Genomic DNA, 24,236 nt, shown 5'->3' on the forward strand with positions numbered 1-24,236 from the left:
ACACATACTACACACACACTACACATATACTACACAAATACTACATATATACTACACAGACATACTACACACATACTACACACGTACTACACATATACTCCACACATACTACACAACTACTACACAAATACTACACATATACTACAAATATTTCACACACACTATACGCATACTGCACGTAGACTACACACACACACTACACGTTTGCTGCACTTATACTACACCTATACTACACAAACACTACACACGCATACTACACGAAATTTACTGATTACAGACACAAGATAAGTATGTTTAATAAGACACATGAAAACCAAAATAAATGATAAAGTTAAGCATGAACGAATCGATCACATCGAAGTATCGCTCATGCAGAAGTACTGATCAGTACTGATGGGTACCTGCAGGTAGAGAAGCAGGTTGCTCTGCGGTCGTCCGTTGACGGTGCACTGAAACGTCGCCGTCTGTCCTGCGTTCACCTCCACGCCTTTAATGTGCAGGAAGTGAGGTGTGCTCACTGAGGACACACACAGAGGTCAGAGGTCACACACCAATGACATCATCACCTGACTGATGTCACCACGGTGACAACCTTCCCCCAGATCTCTTGAGCCAGGCAGCGAAGATCTCACCGAGCCAATCAGAAAATGGATCGTTTGTGTGTTTTCATCAGTTCATAATCAACAGCGTCGAGGGAAAAACAGGCAGCAAGAAACAGCTCAGGTCAAACATGTTTACTGCAGGCTTCACGCGCACACTCAGCGTGTTCACATAACAAAACAACATCTAAAATGCGAGTCTTCAGACGGGCAGGTAGATAAACAGGCAGCTGGATCAAAGTCCATGCTAATCAATTTATATTTTAATGAGCTCCCCTGTCTCTACACTCACACACACACACACCACATAAAAAACACACTGACCTTGATGTTACGATGCCAACTTTTTAACATCGTTATCCAATTAAGAAGCCAAACCTCGTTAACCAATTAGTTTTGTGTTCTACAAGGGGGCGGGCCTTTCTTAGTGCATGTGTGTACTTACTGCACTGGTGTCCCTGCAGTACGATGTCCTTGATGGCCAGAACTCCCCTCTGACCGGTGCTGACCGCCTCGAACACCACCTGACACAGAGATCAAAAGCAGGATTATCGGTGTGATTACTGACAGTAGTACTCACAGTACTATCAGTAATAGTAGTAATAGTATTGGTTTTGTTGACTTTGACTTTGGGTCCGGGGGGTGCTGATGAGTTTAAAATGGGTTTCAAACCAAGTTGACATTGGCAATAAAAAGAGTTTTCAACTGGGTTTTAACTCTAACTGGAGCGCTCGACCAAGTCCACAAGTTAAAGCCGGGTCTGGACAGAGCCAACTATATAAGGGTGGTGGCGCATAGATTAGATGTTTGCCTTTGGTGTGGGAGACCTGGGTTCGATTCCCACTGTGAGACATCTGGTAGATGTCTGAGCAAGACACTTAACCCCTCGTTGCTCCAGAGGCGTGTGACATGTATAGCAATTGTAAGTCGCTTTGGATAAACTGGCTCTTAGTTAGAAACAAATCTAAAACTGGGTTTCAGACCAAGGCAAGAGTCTAAAAAGGGATTATACCAAACCAGAATCAGCTTTATTGCCAATAGTTTCACAATGATTCTCAGACAATTCGAATATGGTGAAAAGATCAGAACGAGACTCCAGGCTCAGAATTAACCAGCTGATCAGAGCTCTGCTCAGGTCAAAATTTCTGTTTTATCAATTCTTTATTCTGAATTCTTGTAGTTTTGAGATCCTGGAGTTTGATTTCTGGCTCTAACTGTAAGCCGTCACCATCAAGATTACAACAAAAAAACAATATTTCACTTCATGTGTAATGAATCTTTCACTTTTTCAATTAAATTGCAGTAGAAAATGAACTTTTCCACGATATTGTAATTTTCTGAGATGCACCTGTATAAGGAATCAGCTTTGGTGTCTTGGAGCTTAACAATAAACAAAGTAGGTAGAACATAAGAGAACAATAAAGTGAGTGCTGCAGGTCAAAAACCATAAACATAAATAATACAGTATCTCACCAAAGTGAGTCCGCCCCTCTCATGTTTGTAAATATTTGATTCTATCTTTTCATGTGACGACACTGAAGAAGCTGAGGGTAAAGGTGACGGACTGGCCCAGCATGTCCCCAGACCTGAACCCTATAGAGTATCTGTGTGGGGGGGTCCTCAAACAGAAGGTGGAGGAGCGCAAGGTCTCTAACATCCACCAGCTCCGTGATGTCGTCATGGAGGAGTGGAAGAGAGCTCCAGTGGCAACATGTGAAGCTCTGGTGAACTCCAGGCCCACAGGGGATAAGGCAGCGCTGCAGAATAATGGTGGCCACACAGAATGTTGACTCTTTGGGCCCAATTTGGACATTTTCTCTTAGAGGTGTCCTCACTTTTGTTGCCAGCGGTTTAGACATTAATGGCTGTGTGATGTGTTATTTTGAGGGGACAGCAGATTTACACTGTTATACAAGCTGTACACTCACTACTTTACACTGTTATACAAGCTGCACTCTCGCTACTTTACACTGTTATACAAGCTGCACGCTCACTACTTTACACTGTTATACAAGCTGCACACTCACTACTTTACACTGTTATACAAGCTGCACACTCACTACTTACACTGTTATACAATCTGCACACTCACTACTTTACACTGTTATTCAAGCTGCACACTCACTACTTTACACTGTTATACAAGCTGCACACTCACTACTTTACACTGTTATACAAGCTGCACACTCACTACTTTACACTGTTATACAAGCTGCACACTCACTACTTTACACTGTTATACAAGCTGCACGCTCACTACTTTACACTGTTATACAAGCTGCACACTCACTACTTTACACTGTTATACAAGCTGCACACTCACTACTTTACACTGTTATACAAGATGCACGCTCACTACTTTACACTGTTATGAGAGCTGCACGATCGCTACTTTACACTGTTATACATGCTGCACACTCACTACTTGACACTGTTATACAAGCTGCACACTCACTACTTTACACTGATATACAAGCTGTACGCTCACTAATTTACACTGTTATACTTTACACTGTTATACAAGCTGTACGCTCACTATGTTACACTGTTATACAAGCTGTACGCTCACTAATTTACACTGTTATACTTTACACTGTTATACAAGCTGTACACTCACTACTTTACACTGTTATACAAGCTGTACGCTCACTACTTTACACTGTTATGCAAGCTGCACACTCACTACTTTAAACTGTTATACAAGCTGTACGCTCACTACTTTAAACTGTTATACAAGCTGTACGCTCACTACTTTACACTGTTATACAAGCTGTACACTCACTACTTACACTGTTATGAGAGCTGCACGATCGCTACTTTACACTGTTATACATGCTGCACACTCACTACTTGACACTGTTATACAAGCTGCACACTCACTACTTTACACTGATATACAAGCTGTACGCTCACTAATTTACACTGTTATACTTTACACTGTTATACAAGCTGTACGCTCACTATTTTACACTGTTATACAAGCTGTACGCTCACTAATTTACACTGTTATACTTTACACTGTTATACAAGCTGTACACTCACTACTTTACACTGTTATAAAAGCTGTACACTCACTACTTTACACTGTTATACAAGCTGTACACTCACTACTTTACACACGCTCACTGCTTTACACTGTTATACAAGCTGTACACTCACTACTTTACACTGTTATACAAGCTGTACGCTCACTATTTTACACTGTTATAAAGCTGTACGCTCACTAATTTACACTGTTATACTTTACACTTTTATACAAGCTGTACGCTCACTACTTTACACTCTTATACAAGCTGCACACTCACTACTTTACACTGTTATACAAGCTGTACGCTCACTACTTTACACTGTTATACAAGCTGTACGCTCACTACTTTACACTGTTATGCAAGCTGCACAAGCTGTACGCTCACTATTTTACACTGTTATACACGCTGTACGCTCACTATTTTACACTGTTATACATGCTGCACAAGCTGCACGCTCACTACTTTACACTGTTATGCAAGCTGCACACTCACTACTTTACACTGTTATACAAGCTGTACGCTCACTACTTTACACTGTTATGCAAGCTGCACACTCACTACTTTAAATTGTTATACAAGCTGTACGCTCACTACTTTACACTGTTATACACGCTGTACGCTCACTACTTTACACTGTTATACATGCTGCACAAGCTGCACGCTCACTACTTTACACTGTTATGCAAGCTGCACACTCACTACTTTGCACTGTTATACAAGCTGTACGCTCACTACTTTACACTGTTATGCAAGCTGCACACTCACTACTTTAAACTGTTAAACAAGCTGTACGCTCACTACTTTACACTGTTATACACGCTGCACGCTCACTACTTTACACTGTTATACAAGCTGTACGCTCACTATTTTACACTGTTATACATGCTGCACAAGCTGCACACTCACTACTTTACACTGTTATACAAGCTGCACGCTCACTGCTTTACACTGTTATACAAGCTGCACACTCACTACTTTACACTGTTATACAAGCTGCACGCTCACTACTTTACACTGTTATACAAGCTGCACATTCACTACTTTACACTGTTATACAAGCTGTACACTCACTACTTTACACACGCTCACTGCTTTACACTGTTATACAAGCTGTACACTCACTACTTTACACTGTTATACAAGCTGTACGCTCACTACTTTACACTGTTATACATGCTGCACAAGCTGCACGCTCACTATTTTACACTGTTATACATGCTGCACAAGCTGTACGCTCACTACTTTACACTGTTATACATGCTGCACAAGCTGCACGCTCACTACTTTACACTGTTATACAAGCTGTACGCTCACTACTTTACACTGTTATACATGCTGCACAAGCTGTACACTCACTACTTTACACTGTTATACAAGCTGTACGCTCACTACTTTACACACGCTCACTGCTTTACACTGTTATACATGTTGCACAAGCTGCACGCTCACTATTTTACACTGTTATACACGCTGTACGCTCACTACTTTACACTGTTATACATGCTGCACAAGCTGCACGCTCACTACTTTACACTGTTATACATGCTGCACAAGCTGTACGCTCACTACTTTACACTGTTATACATGCTGCACAAGCTGTACGCTCACTGCTTTACACTGTTATACAAGCTGTACGCTCACTACTTTACACTGTTATACAAGCTGCACACTCACTACTTTACACTGTTATACACGCTGTACGCACACTACTTTACACTGTTATGCAAGCTGCACACTCACTACTTTACACTGTTATACAAGCTGTACGCTCACTACTTTACACTGTTATGCAAGCTGCACACTCACTACTTTACACTGTTATACAAGCTGCACGCTCACTACTTTACACTGTTATACATGCTGCACAAGCTGCACGCTCACTACTTTACACTGTTATACATGCTGCACACTCATTACTTTACACTGTTATACACGCTGTACGCTCACTACTTTACACTGTTATACATGCTGCACAAGCTGCACGCTCACTACTTTACACTGTTATACAAGCTGCACACTCACTACTTTACACTGTTATACACGCTGTACGCACACTACTTTACACTGTTATGCAAGCTGCACACTCACTACTTTACACTGTTATACAAGCTGTACAAGCTGTACGCTCACTATTTTACACTGTTATACAAGCTGTACAAGCTGTACGCTCACTATTTTACACTGTTATACACGCTGTACGCTCACTACTTTACACTGTTATACAAGCTACGCACAAGCTGCACTCACTACTTTACACTGTATACATGCTGCACAAGCTGTACGCTCACTACTTTACACTGTTATACAAGCTGTACGCTCACTACTTTACACTGTTATGCAAGCTGCACACTCACTACTTTACACTGTTATACATGCTGCACAAGCTGTACGCTCACTACTTTACACTGTTATACAAGCTGCACACTCACTACTTTACACTGTTATACACGCTGTACGCTCACTATTTTACACTGTTATACATGCTGCACAAGCTGTACGCTCACTACTTTACACTCTTATACAAGCTGCACGCTCACTACTTTACGCTGTTATACAAGCTGCACGCTCACTGCTTTACACTGTTATACAAGCTGTACACTCACTACTTTACACTGTTATACAAGCTGTACGCTCACTACTTTACACACGCTCACTGCTTTACACTGTTATACAAGCTGCACACTCACTACTTTACACTGTTATACAAGCTGTACGCTCACTACTTCACACTGTTATACATGCTGCACAAGCTGCACGCTCACTACTTTACACAGTTATACAAGCTGCACACTCACTACTTTACACTGTTATACACGCTGTACGCTCACTACTTTACACTGTTATAGAAGCTACAAGCTGCACGCTCACTACTTTACACTGTTATACAAGCTGCACGCTCACTACTTTACACTGTAGCAAAGAGTCATTTCTTCAGTGTTGTCACATGAAAAGATAGAATCAGATATTTACAGAGATGTGAGGGGTGGACTCACTTTGGTGAGATTCTGTACATAATAAAAATGTAAAGAACAGTAAGGAACATGTGGAGAAACTAAACAGAACCTGCTGCTGTTTCTTTACCATCGTCTTCTCTCCGTCCTGGTTTCTAATGACTTCACCTGTGTGTACATTCCAGTCTTATCGCCACGGAAAGTGGCGGCACACATTTCCTGTTGGCGCCCAGAAACAGGAAGTTCTCCTCCCTCCCTCCTTCCTTCTCTCCTTCCTCTGAGCTCTGACTCCTCTTCCCTTCATTATTCTGCTTTCCTTCCTGCACCTTTCTGCCATCACCCACTTCCTGTTTCACTGCTCGGCCTCACGTCTCTTCTTATTCCCAACTTATTTTCTTCTTCTCTTGTTTTAACCTCTTCTCCTTCGTTCTATCTTTCTTTCTTTCTTTCTTCTGTCCTTCATCGCCCACCTCCTCTCTGGATCTGGATCTGTCGTTGCCGTGGTGATGCTGCTAATTAGTGGCACCTGCTGTGAAGATGGGGCGGGTGTAATTGCGGCCGGTTCACAACCCGCAACACCTGAGTGTGTGTGATTGGCTGTATTGTTCAAAATCAATCTCTCTTCTTCTGTGGTGAAAACAGTGAGACGGTTCAGCTGGAGGCATCACTTTGCAGCTGGGCCGTGTGGTGTGAGCAGCTGCAGAACAAAGTTCCACTAGAGACGAGCGAAGAACAGCGATGGTGAAGAACCACAGCAGGGTTGTACTTGTACTGTACTGGCACCTCTGGTTCCCTGACGGTCTTCCTCCACCTGCTGCACCTGTGCCGGTCACTGTGCTCTGCTCTGCCCTGTGCCGTCGCCTGCAGGTGCCGAGATCCGTTTTGGCATAAGAAGGTTCCCATGGAGAGAGAAAGTCACTTCCTGCTGCTGCTGAGCGCTGAGTGTGTGTTGATGTGTGTGTGTGGAACCAATTAGCTGCAGCCGTCATACGGTTTAGAGATGACAGAGCTGTTAAAGCCACATAAAGGAGCTTTCAATACGGATCAGCCACATCCGGAGAGAGTGTGAGTGCTGTTCCATCTTAAAAACTCATACATTGATCTTATTTTAAGATTTTTCTGGATCTTTTCAGCCTGAATACTATTCAGAAATACTCCGGTCATCGTACACACTGTGTGTATTATAAGTAGTACTAGTAAAAATACTCAGGTCAGTAGTAGAAACTGCAGACGTGGAGAGGTTTCCCTGCATTACATAGGACATGTGAGGAAGATTTGAAGATGTAATCGCTGTTGTCATCCTAGTACAGGACAGGTAGACCTTTAAAATATTCTGCCTGGTCTCTAGACGTGAAAACAGATGTGGGAGAGATTCTGAACATGCAGAACGTTTTGAACATGAGCAGAAAAGATGCTGAAACACAGGAGCCAGCAGCTGACTGAATTAAAATGAAATGTGTGTTTGTGTTACCTGGTAGTAATTGGGCCAGAAGGTGGACACGGCAAGCTCCACCCCTTTCCAGATGTGGTAGGCGGGGCCTGAAGAGTTAAAGACTGGAACCCCCAGAGGACTGTTGTTCTCTGCAGGAAATACAAACACTGTGAACACCTGCGAGCTCCGCCTCAACACAGACAAACCTGAGAGCTCCACCCCCCAACACAGACATACCTGAGAGCATTTGAGTGCGTACTACTGCAGTACCATGTTGCAGTATTTGAGTGTGTAGTACTGTAATATAGTATTTGTACCTTTGATGTAGACATTGAGCGTGGCAGGCATGGCGCCCTCGCGGCCTCCCGCCTGGTAAAACAGGAAGCTGACGCAGTGCGTGTCGTTCTCCTTGAGTGGCGGCAGGAGCAGCTGGGCGCGCTGACCGCTGTAACGACCCGATGTGTTCACAAACAGGAAGGAGGACCCTGCAGACAGGACGTGACACGTCATTACCACACAGGGAACAAAATAGAAGTCTGAGCAGTGAGGGCTACCAGGCTTCAAAATAAAAACATGTGCTCATAAAGTCTGAATATAAACAGGAAGGTCAGAACAGCAGGCAGAGAGGAAATTAAAACAAGTTTATAGATGAGGAGATGTTTTCAGGAATCCAAGTAACAGAAAACACAGGAAATTACGTGAAACTACGCACCTGTCCATATATGAACGGTTTACGTAACATTTAAGGCTTCTGAGTTACAGGTGAGCAAAATAAAAGACTTCCTTATTATAAATGTCAATGTTTCTAGACTTCAGAATAAAAGCATGAGCCTTTAGTGACCAGCAGCGGCATCTTAACAACAGAATAATAAAGTCAGCACGTCAAAATAAAAGCACAGGTGAGGGGTAAAGGTTGGAAGTGACAGCCTTCATAATAAAAGCATTATTTTCACAACATTTCACAGTAAAAGCATGTATAGTTTGTGACAGGCAGCACTGACCACATGTCAGATCAATAAAGTCACCATCGAGTGTGACATCACACAGTCAGAGGTACTGAGGCGTCAAAATAAAAGCAGGTGTGAGTTACAGACTTTAAAACGAAATGAGCAAAGACGACATTAAAGACGACAGTAAAAACATAAAAGGATCATGTGGCGCCACTTTAATGAGCCGCAGACAGGAAGTCCACAGCTGACAAAAGAAGATAAGAAAATAAAAGACTCATTAGTTTATTAGAACAGCAAATCAATAAGTCATCACGACAACGAAAAATAAACTGCATGCGTGTGTATGTGTGTGTGTTTGCAAGTTGTTTATTTTGTCGACAGTTAGAAATCTATAATTGGCAGACTTCAGAATAAAAGCGTGGTGTCACACTTTAAAGCTTTGTGTGTGTCTCTGCGTTTGTGTGTCATGGCTACAGCTGTCAATCAGCCGAGCTTCTCTGGGTTCACTTTCCTTCATGTCTCTGTTTCTCTAAAGTTTTTATGAAATTCAAATTCCTCGCCCCATTTTTTCTTTTACAGTGTCTGCAACTGTGTGTGTGAGTGGGTTGAAGGGCATCTCCATGGTGACAGCATGAGAGCAGTGAAATGTTCCTTGATTGGCTAGTTGTTCAGCTGTCAGTTAGCATTCAGACTGTTAATGACGAGTCTCTCTCTCTCCAGCTCTGAGTCTACCTCGATCACCCTCTCTCGTCAGTGTTGAGCTGCTGACAGACTTTATTTTAACCCTCGTCAGACTCTTCAGACTCTAGTCTAGTCTTTGTTTTTAATCTTCACTCTAGTCTGTTTTTAGTCTAGTCTTTGTTTTTAATCTTCAGTCTAGTCTTTGTTTTTAATCTTCAGTCTAGTCTTTGTTTTTAATCTTCAGTCTTTGTTTTTAATCTTCAGTCTAGTCTTTGCCTTTAGACTAGTCTTTTTTTTTATCTTCACTCTAGTCTGTTTTTAGTCTAGTCTTTGTTTTTAATCTTAAATCTAGTCTTTGTTTTTAATCTTCAGTCTTTGATTTTAATCTTCAGTCTAGTCTTTGTCTTTAGACTAGTCTTTGTTTTTAATCTTCACTCTAGTCTTTGTCTTCGTCTTCAGTCTAGTCTTTGTGTTTAATCTTCAATCTAGTCTTTGTGTTTAATCTTCAGTCTAGTCTTTGTGTTTAATCTTCAGTCTAGTCTTTGTCGTTGTTTTTAATCTTCACCTTAGTCTTTGTCTTTAGACTAGTCATTGTTCTTAATCTTCACTCTAGTCTTTGTTTTTAACTTTCACTCTAGTCTTTGTCTGTAGACTAGTCCTTGTTTTTAATCTTCACTCTAGTCTTTGTCTTTAGTCTAGTCTTTGTTTTGAATCTTCACTGTAGTCTTTGTCTTTAGACAAGTCTTTGTTTTTAATCTTCAGTCTAGTCTTTTCTTTAGACAAGTCTTGTTTTTAATCTTCAGTCTAGTCTTTTCTTCAGACTAGTCTTGTTTTTAATCTTCACTCTAGTCTTTATCTTTAGACTAGTCTTTGTTTTTAGTCTAGTCTTTGGGGCGGCTGTGGCTGTGGTCAGGAGGTAGAGCGGGATGGCCGTTAATCGGAAGGTCGGCGGTTCAATCCCTGGCTCCCCCTGGTTGCGTGTCGAAGTGTCCTTGGGCAAGATACTGAACCCCGAATTGCCCCTGGCGGCTGTTCCGCCAGTGTATGAGTGAGTGTGAATGTTAGTTTCCGTTTGAGCACTTAGGCTCAGTGTATGAATGTGTGTGACTGGTGAATGCAGATGTAGTGTAAAAGCGCTTTGAGTGGTCGAAAAGACTAGAAAGGCGCTATACAAGTACGGAGCATTTACATCTTTTCTTAATCTTTGTTTTTAATCTTCACTCTAGTCTTTGTCTGTAGACTAGTCTTTGTTTTTAATCTTCACTCTAGTCTTTGTTTTTAGTCTAGTCTTTGTTTTTAATCTTCACTCTAGTCTTTGTTTTTAATCCTCAATCTAGTCTTTGTCTTTAGACTAGTCTTTGTTTTTAATCTTCAGTCTTATCTTTTTCTTTAGTCTAGTCTTTGTTTTTAATCTTCAATCTAGTCTTTGTCTTTAGTCTAGTCTTTGTTTTTAATCTTCAATCTAGTCTTTGTGTTTAATCTTTATTCTTTGTCTTTAGTGTTTGTCTTTAGTCTCAGTTCAGTCACAGACGAGCTCAGTGTCGTCCTCCTGTCTGAATGTTTAGTCCAGTTTATGTTGCTGTTCTTCAGCCAAATTTAAATCTGGTTCTTCTGACAGAACAAGCTGCAGTTTGACCGTCACACGTGTATTGATCTTTGTACGAAAGGACAAAGATTCTACATTTTGTCACCATTAGTGAGCAGCAGCGACACCTGAGTTCAACATCTGTTGTTTCTCTGTGACCAATCAGAGAGTTGTCTGACCTTCAGACGTGTGATTTCCTCCTCAGAGCAGTTTCATCTGAGAGGACGTTTCCTTTATTTCATTTCCAGCTTACAAGTGTCTCTGTGTGTGTGTGTCAGCAGATCAATGGTCCTTGAGCAGAATCGATTAGAAAAACAAGAGTTTTAATCATCGCAGAGCGAAGAGGAGGAGGAAGACGAGAGACAGATGAGAGGAAATGAGGAGGAGAGGATGGGCGAGCGAGGACAATACAGACTGATGAGGAGAGAGAGAGAGAACAATACACACTGATGAGTTCACACACATTCCTATGCAAACATAAGTCCACTCGTTCACGTTTCTGTTGCTGATGAGCGTTTGTTTCTGGGTTCCTCTCAGCTCTCCTGTGAACACTGACATAGAGCTGTGGTGGGCTGGTTCTGGTTCAGTCTCTGGGGCTTCTAGGACAGTAAACTGAACTCCTGTCGCTCAGACAGAACTCTGTCTGAACTCTTCTCCTTTTCATTCATTTTGTTGGCTTTATCTTATCTGTTTATTTATCGGTTGCTACGCGCTCGTTAGTTCAGTCGTTTCTTTAATGTATTACTCCTCAGGTTCTGTTCTTTCTTTGCTCTGATTGGCGGTCCATCATCCTCTCTGAACCTCAGTACTGTACCTGTTTCTGCGTCAGACTCTGTTCCATGTTTCCGAGGATTGTCCTGACCAGTTTGGTCACGTCTCGGTACGTGTGCGTACCAGCTGGTTCCTTAACAAACGTTCTCCAACAAACACCCGGAGAGGTCGACAACCTGTGAGCAGAGCCAGAAATCTGGGAACGGCCCCCAAAATCCTGAATCCACAGGAAACTCTTTTTCTGTTATTTTCGTGTTTTCAGGGAGGTTTCAGACTTTACAAGAGATATGAGTATTACTCATTTCGTGCTTTTATTTAAAGAGACGTCACGATCGGCTTGGTTTTATGCCATTAGGGGTCTAAAGCCTGGCGACCTTTAAGCTGGACAATTCCATTAGCTATGGTCGGCTCCTGAGTGCCGCTCTTTCTACTGATATTTTTCAATAAAGATCAGTTTGAAAGCTGGGCGACGGGCAGATGTTTGTTTGCTAGCCACAATGCTAACAAGGCAGACACGTGCCGCCTGTCAGAGAAACAGATGGCGAGGAATCCAGTCTTGGCTCGGCTTCAGCTTCGGTAAAGTTTCTGACGTGTCAGAGATTCATGTAGCAGCTGATTGGTCCTCGCTTCCCCTGCTCACAGCAAACCACACCCGACAAAGCCGATATTCAGGCTGACACTAAAGGGAGTCGTGCGGCTCGAATATCGGGATTGGAACCGGTCTGCCCAACTTTACTGGAGATGTGTCCTGTCCTGCTGTTCAAACTCTGTCACTGCACCGTCCAGCTACTTTTCACAGATAAAATCTTTTCCTTTGGCTAACAGCTAAAAGAAGCTGAATCAGCTGTTAGCGTCTCCTGTTAGCAGTTAGCATGGATGTCCTGACAGCTCTCACTGGATTCCTGTGATGCTGAAGGTTCTCAGGACTTTCTGAAGGTCTAAGCTGATTTCTGGACGTTTGTCCTGGACGGATGTCAGACGTCACGATGTCTTCGATAAACTGAATGATTCTGGCATTTCACGTCTGTCAGAGTTTTGACGATTTCTGTTTTTCTAGGTGAAAACTGATCCACTGATTTGCACCTCAGAGGGAAATTCATTTCTTCATCGTCTCAGGAGTCTGCGTTTGAATCATTTCATGTTTTGGTTGTTTGCTCTCGTTTTATTTTGTCCTGTTCTGCTTTTACCGGAGACGACAGTGGAGTCGGGAGTCGATCATTAGCTAATTCACCAATAATCACTCAGAGAGGAGAGACGCAGGTGTGCGAGGAGAAGGAAAAAGACAGAAAACAGAAAAACAAACTGCTGATCTTGAGCGTGTCTTGGCGTTTCTGTCTCTCGTTAACCTCCCGCCCCCCTCTCACCTGTCGGCCAACCACAGACGACCCCTGCCATCTCTAAACCAATCACATCAGACCCAGCTCACACACACACACACACGCACAGATGGAGGGGGGTAATTCTATTACCAGAGTTATATTGAAACGTGAGGAGAGGCAGCTGCAGCGCATTGAGAAGATTTACACAAATAACACACACACACGCAGCAGCAGGAAGTGTGTGCGTGTGTTTCCTGCAGTGACTTCAGGATCCGAGTGGAATTTCAAATGTCTGCAGACACAAACCATCGAACAGGAGATTCACATGTTTGTTGAACAGCTGAAAAACAAACACAGAAAGAGGAGGCGTTTAGCAGCAGTTAGCGTCAAAGACGACGGAGTTCAGGTGGTTTTAAAGAGGCCAGTCCACTGAGGGGGAGAAGCTGAAGCTCCACCAGCCGTCCCCACGTTCCTCTCTAACGCTCCTGTTATCTGACTGAACTGAAAAGAAGAAAGGTTCTTGTCTGTTTCCAGTTTTTCGGCTGCGTATCAGAACTGATCTCCATCTGAAACCGCACATCATGTGACCGTTCAAGCACACTGGGCATGTGCGTGCTGGTGAAAACAGGAAGCAGTTTGTCTGATTCGGCTAAAGAAGAAAGTTCCACTGGAGATGAGGTACATTAACAACATTTAAAGGTCCAACAGTTTCATGTTGTTACCAGACATCAGACAGCTAGGCTAACAGTTTCCCCCCGCTGCCAGTCTTTGTGCTAAGCTATGCTAAGCTAACCTCATCCTCGAGCTATCTGCGCACACAGACATGAAACTGATGTCAATCTGACGCCAGACACGAAGCAGAGCGAGAGGATTTAACGAAATGTCAAAGCGTCCAGGATTGAAACAAGCGGCCAATAGGGAGCCAGCGTGTCAGTGTGACCCCTCCTCTGATTGGCTGGATTTGTCGCTCTGTGTGCTGAAATTCCCCAAATGAGGCTTTAATTGGTTTTGGCAGGACGCTGATAACACACAGACACACACACACACACACACACACACACACACACACAGACACACACACAGACACACACACACACACACACAGACACACACACACACACACACACACACAGACACACACACACACACACACACACACACACACACACACACACACACACACACACACACACACACACACACACACAGACACACACACAGACACACACACACACACACACAGACACACAGACAAACACACACACACACACACGCACGCACACACACACACACAGACACACAGACAAACACACACACACACGCACACACACACACACACACTCACAGCCATGTCATGTTCAAAGGCTGCACGAATCTCCTGCATGCCGACACGCTGATAAACCCTTTAACACACTAATTAACCCAAACACACACACACACACACAGTCAAAATACACATCTGCACACAATAAACAAACAGACAAACACACACTCAGTCAGTGGTGTATTATTTATCTGCCAAACAAAGTCCAAAACTTCAAACATACCGACTCTCTCTCTCTCTTTCCGTCTCTCTGTCTCTCGCTCACCTTTAAGCTCTGTTTACCTGTTGGCTCAGCTGTGTGCGTGTGTGTGTGTGTGTGTGTGTGTGTGTGTGTGTGTGTGTGTGTGTGTGTGTGTGTGTGTGTGTGTGTGTTGTTTACAGCAGTTTGTTTTCTTTAACACACAGAAAGAGAGAGAGAGAGAGAAGTGGCTTTGACCTCCAGGTCTCTTTAACACAGAAAGGCATTGTGGGAGTTATCACACAACAGACAGACAGAGTGTGTGTGTGTGTGTGTGTTTGCCTCCGAGCTTCCTGTGTGTGTGTGTGTGTTTACTGTGTACAGCTGGCAGTGAGCTGATAACAGCCCTATTAGAAATATTAATACACCCTGAACCCCACAGAGACACACACACCAAAGGCATCTGTGTGTGCCTGTGTGTGTGTGTGTTCCCTCTGGTCATCCCTGATTGGAGCAAATCAATTAAAAGCCCGAGAGCATGGCATTTCATTGGCCGACAGCTGTGACAGACAGACAGCGTGCTGCTTGCCTCAGGAACACACCGACAGAAAAAACATCCAAGAAGAAGAAACATGGAACAACCAACCAGCTGCAGCAAAGAACAGAACCGAAAAAGAACTCCATGTCTAGTCATGTCAAGTCAAGAACATTCAGAGAACCTGCCGTTTACTGGTAAAGAAGCACAGTGGCACAGGCTGTCTGCAAGAAAAGAACATCAGTAGAACCGACTGTCTATAGGCAAAGAACATCAGTAGAACCGACTGTCTATAGGTAAAGAACATCAGTAGAACCCACTGTCTATAGGTAAAGAAAATCAGTAGAACAAGCTATTTATAGGTAAAGAACATCAGTAGAACAAGCTATTTATAGGCAAAGAACATCAGTAGAACCGCCTGTCTATAGGTAAAGAACATCAGTAGAACCCACTGTCTATAAGTAAAGAAAATCAGTAGAACAAGCTATTTATAGGTAAAGAACATCAGTAGAACAAGCTATTTATAGGCAAAGAACATCAGTAGAACCGCCTGTCTATAGGTAAAGAACATGAGAAGAACCAGCTGTCTGTAGGTAAAGAACAAGCTATTTATAGGTAAAGAACATCAATAGAACCCACTGTCTATAGGTAAAGAACATCAGTAGAACCGACTGTCAATAGGTGAAGAACATCAGTAGAACCCACTGTCTATAGGTAAAGAACATCAGTAGAACTCACTGTCAATAGGTGAAGAACATCAGTAGAACAAGCTATTTATAGCTAAAGAACATCAGTAGAACAAGCTATTTATATGTAAAGAACATAAGTAGAACCGACTGTCAATAGGTGAAGAACATCAGTAGAACCGACTGTCTATAGGCGAAGGGTTCTTTAGGTGAAGAACATCAGTAGAACAAGCTATTTATAGGTAAAGAACATCAGTAGAACAAGCTGTCTATAGGTAAAGAACATCAGTAGAACCAGCTGCCTGCAGGTAAAGAACATATTGGGGGGAGCCATGCTGATCTGCTTCCGGTCCTAGAAAAGAGAACAAACACGAGGAGGAGCTCAGAGTGAGGAGGTGAATCTGCAGATAACGGAACCTCAATAAAGACAGACTAAATATACCAGTGATGTCATGCCGTTTGGCCTCTGACACTGATACGACTCTCTACTGCTTATTTTTAACTTCCAGCGATTACACGTTTAAGCTCTTCTGACTCAACAGATCAAACGTTAGAAGAACAAAGACGCTGCTGCAAAGAACACTGAGAAACGTTTAACTCGCTCAGCTCTCAGCTCCTCGTTCTTAAGCATCTGCAGTAACGAACTGCTAACGAGTCGGCAGGTCAGAGAAACAAATCAGTGAGAGGAAAACGTCCTGAAACACTGTGTGTGAGTGTGTTACTGTGTGTGAGTGTGTGTGAATGTGTTACTGTGTGCGACTGTGTGTGTGAGTGTGTGTGAGTGTGTGTGTGTGTGTGTGTGTGTGTGTGTGTGTGGCAGTAAAGGGTATTAGAGAAGATTACTGTTGTTCACACTGACAGCAGAGAGAGAAAGAGCTACATGGTTCAGATTAGATTGAACTTGTACCATTTATAAGAACATTAAATGGAGCCTGCAATCACTGGTCAATCGATGCTTCGCTGCTGCTCGGTGTGTGTGTGTCTGCATTATTAAACCAGACGAGTTACAGCGGAAAACAGTGCATCAAGTCTCTTTTCTCCAGCTCAGACCTGCTTTATCTGAGTGAGAGCACATGCAGAACTTCCATTTAAAAAGTTTGAAAATTAACGTTGTAAAGCTTCCTGCTTGCTACAGACCGTGTGGTATAGTGAGGAAGGTGCGTTTGTTTCCTTAGCGGTCGGCTGGGTATATTAAAAACCGCCTAGGCACATTAACGGCGGCCCGGGTATTTTTACGGCAATTCGGGTATATTGACGGCTGCCCGGGTACATTAACGTCTGCCCAGGTACATAAAGAGCTGCACGGGTATATTACAGCTGGCAGGTACAAAATACGGCCGCCTGTGTATATTAACAACCGGAAGAGTACAAAAACGGCTGCCCAGGTATATTAACAGCTGGCGAGTACAAAATATGGCCGTCTGGGTTTATTAACAGCTGCCCGGGTATATTAACGACCACCCGGGTATATAAAAGGCCGCTCGGGTATATTAACAGCTGCTTCGGTATATTAACAGCCGGCGGGTACAAAAGTGCCTGACCGGGTATATTAATAGCTGGCGGGTACAAAATACGGCTGCCTGTGTATATTAACAGGTGGAGGGTACAAAAACAGCTGCCCGAGTATATTAACAGCTGGCGGGTACAAAATACGGCTGCCTGCGTATATTAACAGCTGCTTGGGTATATTAACATCCGGCAGGTACAAAATATGGCTGCCTGCATATATTAACAGCTGGAGGGTACAAAAACAGCTGCCCGGGTATATTAACGACCACCCGGGTACATAAAAGGCCGCTAGGGTATATTAACAGCTGCCTGTGTATATTAACAGCTGGAGGGTACAAAAACAGCTGCCCGGGTATATTAACAGCTGGCGGGTACAAAATACAGCTGGCGGGTACAAAATACAGCCGCCTGGGTATATTAACAGCCAGCGGGTACAATATATTAACAGCCGGCGGGTACAATAGTGGCTGCCCGGGTATATTAACAGCTGGCGGGTACAAAATACGGCTGCCTGTGTATATTAACAGCTGGAGGGTATAAAAACAGCTGCTCGGGTATATTAACAGACGGAGGGTACAAAAACAGCTCCCCTACATTACCAGCCACCCGGGTATATACACGGCCACCCAGGTAAATAAATGACCGTCCAGGTGACTACTACACAAACACAGTAACACACAGTAGTACTACACAGTACTACACAGATAGAGTATCAGCAGCTGCCTACAGATCTTAAATTGGAGCTGGACTCCTGCCGTCACACACAACCTGCGCCATCTGTCTCTCTCTCTCCCTATCTGCCTGCACCTCGCTCGCCCGGCCTCTCTGTGGTGGAGGGTTAGTTAGATTTAATGCCCTGCCTCGCCCTGCTCACTGCTCCACATATCAGCCGGGAGAAGATCGAACCGTAGAGAGTCACTGTGTATTACTGTGTGTGAGTGTGTGTTTGTTACTGTGTTACTCCGTGTGTGTGTGTCCGTTGGGAGAGAAGCTGTTTGCTCTCTGATTGCCTGGATTGGCTGCAATTAGTCACACACACACACACACACACACACACACACACACACACACACTCACTCACTCACACCTCCTCTTTTATTGAAAAGAAAGGAGGTGACAAACTCTTCTCTTGTTTCCCTCCCCTCTCCTCTCTCCTCTCTCCTCCCTCATCTCCTCCTATAAATCACAGGACAGTAACCACCTCTTCTCTCTTGTCCCCCCTCCCTCTCTCCTCCCCCTCTCCTCTCCCCCTCTCCTCCTATCCTCTCTCGCACCCCCCCTCCCCTTTCCCTCTCCCCCTCCCCTCCTATCCTCTTTCCCTCTCCTATCCTCTCTTGTCCCCCCTCCCTCTCTCCTCCCCCTCTCCTCTCCCCCTCTCCTCCTATCCTCTCCCCCTCTCCTATCCTCTCTGACTCCCCCTCCCTCTCTCCTCCCCCTCTCCTCTCCTCTCCCCTTCTCTCCTCCCCCTCTCTCCTCCCCCTCTCCTCTCCCCTTCTCTCCTCTCCCCTTCTCTCCTCCCCTCTCTCCTCCCCCTCTCCTCTCTTATCCTCCTCCCTCTCTCCTCCCCCTCTCCTCTCCCCCTCTCCTCCTATCCTCTCCCCCTCTCCTATCCTCTCTTACCCCCCCCCCCACTCCTCCTCCTCTCCGCCTATAAATCACATTAAACAGGACAGTAACCACCTCCTCTCTGTGTGTCCTCGCTCAGCCTGTCTCTCACGTGATTGGCTATGTGATTTAAGAGCGCTGCATTCTCATTCGTCAGTGGCCTAACCTCTGCGAGCATGTGACAAACGGCGCTCCCTGTGTTATCTCTCTGGGTTCAGCGCCGCTGTCCGTCTATAACTCAGAGCGCGGCGGTGGCAGGTCAATAGCAGATAACGCAGCGCTGCAGCAGCTTTCTCTCTGCTGCCTTCAGGTACAAACTCCTCAATACTTCATTATTCTCCCTCTCAAACATCCACGCCGCTTCTGTTAGAGGTGAACACAGAGGAGCGTTTAGCACTTACAGAGCCAGATATTTCCCTCAAGAGCTGGTGGAGACCAAACACAGAGCTAACAGAGAGAATTCCGGACTCAGCGTTATCAGGTGACACAACCACGCCTCACCATGAAGCACCGTGTTGCTCTGTAGCTGCTGGAGGAGGAAACAAGAAGCTGTCTGATGTTTCTAATGTTGCTTTCATGTTGCGAGGCAGCAGCAGAGTCACCGTCTGTTTAACTGGCCAGAGACTTTACTTGAATGGGCCGTCCGGGTATTTTAAGGCCACCCAGGTACATTAACCATTACCCGAGTACATTAACAGCTACCCGGGTAAATTAGCGCCCGCAGGGTATGTCTATGGCCGCCTTAGCAAATTAACGGCCACTCAAGTATCATTAACAGCAACCTGGGTATATGAACAGCCACCCGGTTACAATAACGATTACCCAGGTACACTAACGGCCGCTAGGGTACATTAACAGCCACCCGGGTACTTTAACTTAGGTGCAATAACAGCCCAGAGAGAGACAGGAAGAGGCGGAGCAAGCCGGTGGAGGCAATTCAAGTAGTCAGAAAACACTAAAATAAGGTGGAGAATGACACAAAATTTAAATGATAAAATAAGAAACACTGAACACTGCAGCACATAAACACAATCCATGCATCTTTGTTTCAGAGAACCCCTGTAGGTTCCCTGAGGAACATCTCCTGCAAGAAGCCATGAACCCGAGGGTGCTCTCAGGTTCTTAAAACAGACGTAAAGACAGGTGGCCAGACAGACAGGGATGCACAGAGACAGACCGGTACCTGCAGGGATCCACGGGTTGCTGGCCGGGCGGTCTCGGGTGTCTCCTTGCTCCCAGTCGAAGTCGTCATCTTTGGACTGGACCAGAGTGCAGTCTGGAGACTGGCCAGAAAGACAGGCTGAAAGGCAGACAGACAGGTGGTCAGTTATTTAGAGTGTTTAGATACAGACAGTCACTGCTCCCTCTATAACCGCACTGCATTGTGGGATTGTTAGCATGAAGTAGGGTACCTGTTGGACTCCACTTGTTGTTCCGCTGTATAATGTTTAAGGGCAACACACTTAGAATTTAAACACTCAAACAAAATGGTGGACAGCAAACATTATGCACTATATAGTAAACAGGAAGTGATGTTTTTGGTAAGTTGGGCGAGGACAGGAAGCAGGAAGGACCAGGTGTGAATGCATCAGGTGTCTCTGACCTCGTGCTGTAACACCCGCAGAATAAACTCTGACTTCTTATTTGGTATTTCCATCCGTTTGAAGCAACCGGAGCAGCTTGTAAACATATAATGTTCCTCAGAGTGAGACAGCTCCAGTTCATTAACATTTCCCAGCATCCTCCCTGCTGGTTACTCACACACACACACACACACACACATAGATAATAGATGTAAACCCTCCTTCTTCCCTCGAGACTCAGAGACGTCTAAATCCCTCCATTCACACACACCCCGACTCTGTGTGTGTGTGTGTAAATATATATTGTGACATCGGGGGGTTTGACGCCTCGTCAGCCTCTTCAGTGTAATGACTGTGTGTGTGTGTGTGTAGCTGTCATCTCAAAGCGTTGACATTAAATAGCTGGAAGGCTCATTTTCTTCCTTTGTAACAGAAGGCACATTAAACACACACACTCTCTCTCTCTCTCTCTCATCCCGCAGGACAGTGTTAGCTCATCAACAGATATGAGACACAATCTGTTTAATCTGCTTCTATGAATTTGCATCTATATAACAAAGTGAGCACACACACACACACACACACACACACACACACACACACACACACACACACACACACACAAACTCTCAGAGGAAAACACACAGAAAAGCAATCTCAGCCTCTTGATTGCCCAACACTGAACTGTAGAGAGAGATTTGTGTGTGTACTGATACTTCTATTGTTACTGCTAACACTACTGCTACGATTGTTACTGCTAACACTATTGCTACTATTGTTACTGCTAACACTACTGCTACTATTGTTACTGCTAACACTACTACTACTATTGTTACTGCTAACACTACTGCTACTATTGTTACTGCTAACACTACTGCTACTGTTACTGCTAACACTACTGCTACTACTGTTACTGCTAACACTACTACTACTGTTACTGCTAACACTACTGCTACTACTGTTACTAGTAACACTATTGCTACTATTGTTACTGCTAACACTACTACTACTACTACTACTACTGCTAACACTACTGCTACTATTGTTACTGCTAACACTACTGCTACGATTGTTACTGCTAACACTATTGCTACGATTGTTACTGCTAACACTACTGCTACTATTGTTACTGCTAACACTACTGCTACTACTACTACTGCTAACACTACTGCTACTACTGTTACTGCTAACACTACTACTACTACTACTACTACTGCTAACACTACTGCTACTATTATTACTGCTAACACAACTGCTACGATTGTTACTGCTAACACTACTGCTACTATTGTTACTGCTAACACTACTGCTACGATTGTTACTGCTAACACTATTGCTACTATTGTTACTGCTAACACTACTGCTACTATTGTTACTGCTAACACTACTGCTACTACTACTACTGCTAACACTACTGCTACTACTGTTACTGCTAACACTACTACTACTACTACTACTACTGCTAACACTACTGCTACTATTATTACTGCTAACACAACTGCTACGATTGTTACTGCTAACACTACTGCTACTATTGTTACTGCTAACACTACTGCTACGATTGTTACTGCTAACACTATTGCTACTATTGTTACTGCTAACACTACTGCTACTATTGTTACTGCTAACACTACTGCTACGATTGTTACTGCTAACACTACTGCTACTATTGTTACTGCTAACACTACTGCTACGATTGTTACTGCTAACACTACTGCTACTATTGTTACTGCTAACACTACTGCTACTATTGTTACTGCTAACACTACTGCTACTGTTACTGCTAACACTACTGCTACTACTGTTACTGCTAACACTACTACTACTGTTACTGCTAACACTACTGCTACTACTGTTACTAGTAACACTATTGCTACTATTGTTACTGCTAACACTACTGCTACTACTGTTACTAGTAACACTATTGCTACTATTGTTACTGCTAACACTATTGCTACTATTGTTACTGCTAACACTACTGCTACTACTGTTACTAGTAACACTATTGCTACTATTGTTACTGCTAACACTACTACTATTGTTACTGCTAACACTATTGCTACTATTGTTACTGCTAACACTACTGCTACTACTGTTACTAGTAACACTATTGCTACTATTGTTACTGGTAACACTACTGCTACTACTGTTACTAGTAACACTATTGCTACTATTATTACTGCTAACACTACTACTACTACTGTTACTGCTAACACTACTGCTACTACTGTTACTGCTAACACTATTGCTACTATTGTTACTGCTAACACTATTGCTACTATTGTTACTGCTAACACTACTGCTACTACTACTACTGCTAACACTACTGCTACTATTGTTACTGCTAACACTATTGCTACTATTGTTACTGCTAACACTACTGCTACTGTTACTGCTAACACTACTGCTACTACTGTTACTGCTAACACTACTACTACTGTTACTGCTAACACTACTGCTACTACTGTTACTAGTAACACTATTGCTACTATTGTTACTGCTAACACTACTGCTACTACTGTTACTAGTAACACTATTGCTACTATTGTTACTGCTAACACTATTGCTACTACTGTTACTAGTAACACTATTGCTACTATTGTTACTGCTAACACTACTACTATTGTTACTGCTAACACTATTGCTACTATTGTTACTGCTAACACTACTGCTACTACTGTTACTAGTAACACTATTGCTACTATTGTCACTGCTAACACTACTGCTACTACTGTTACTAGTAACACTATTGCTACTATTGTTACTGCTAACACTACTACTACTGTTACTGCTAACACTACTGCTACTACTGTTACTAGTAACACTATTGCTACTATTGTTATTGCTAACACTACTGCTACTACTGTTACTGCTAACACTACTACTACTATTGTTACTGCTAACACTACTGCTACTATTGTTACTGCTAACACTATTGCTACTATTGTTACTGCTAACACTACTGCTACTGTTACTGCTAACACTACTGCTACTGTTACTGCTAACACTACTACTACTACTGTTACTGCTAACACTACTGCTACTTCTGTTACTAGTAACACTATTGCTACTATTGTTACTGCTAACACTATTGCTACTATTGTTACTGCTAACACTACTGCTACTATTGTTACTGCTAACACTACTGCTACTACTACTACTGCTAACACTACTGCTACTATTGTTACTGCTAACACTATTGCTACTATTGTTACTGCTAACACTACTGCTACTGTTACTGCTAACACTACTGCTACTACTGTTACTGCTAACACTACTACTACTGTTACTGCTAACACTACTGCTACTACTGTTACTAGTAACACTATTGCTACTATTGTTACTGCTAACACTACTACTACTGTTACTGCTAACACTACTGCTACTACTGTTACTAGTAACACTATTGCTACTATTGTTATTGCTAACACTACTGCTACTACTGTTACTGCTAACACTACTACTACTATTGTTACTGCTAACACTACTGCTACTATTG

At 43.4% G+C, this 24,236-nt stretch overlaps 1 protein-coding gene across 1 annotated transcript in view; it reads right to left on the bottom strand.

Annotated features, from left to right (window-relative positions):
- LOC119888158 (receptor-type tyrosine-protein phosphatase mu-like) overlaps nt 1-24,236 on the bottom strand; it is a 139,266-nt gene that overhangs the window by 70,807 nt on the left and 44,223 nt on the right. Inside the window, 5 exon segments of the mRNA XM_038698658.1 lie at nt 392-517; nt 1,045-1,123; nt 8,051-8,160; nt 8,329-8,496; nt 20,338-20,454. Coding sequence (XP_038554586.1) covers nt 392-517; nt 1,045-1,123; nt 8,051-8,160; nt 8,329-8,496; nt 20,338-20,454 — 600 coding nt within the window.

This window comes from Micropterus salmoides, unplaced genomic scaffold (assembly GCF_014851395.1).
Source record: "Micropterus salmoides isolate LMB-PRFRI ecotype aquatic unplaced genomic scaffold, ASM1485139v1 Ms_hic_scaffold_1, whole genome shotgun sequence".
Lineage (NCBI taxonomy): Eukaryota > Metazoa > Chordata > Actinopteri > Centrarchiformes > Centrarchidae > Micropterus > Micropterus salmoides.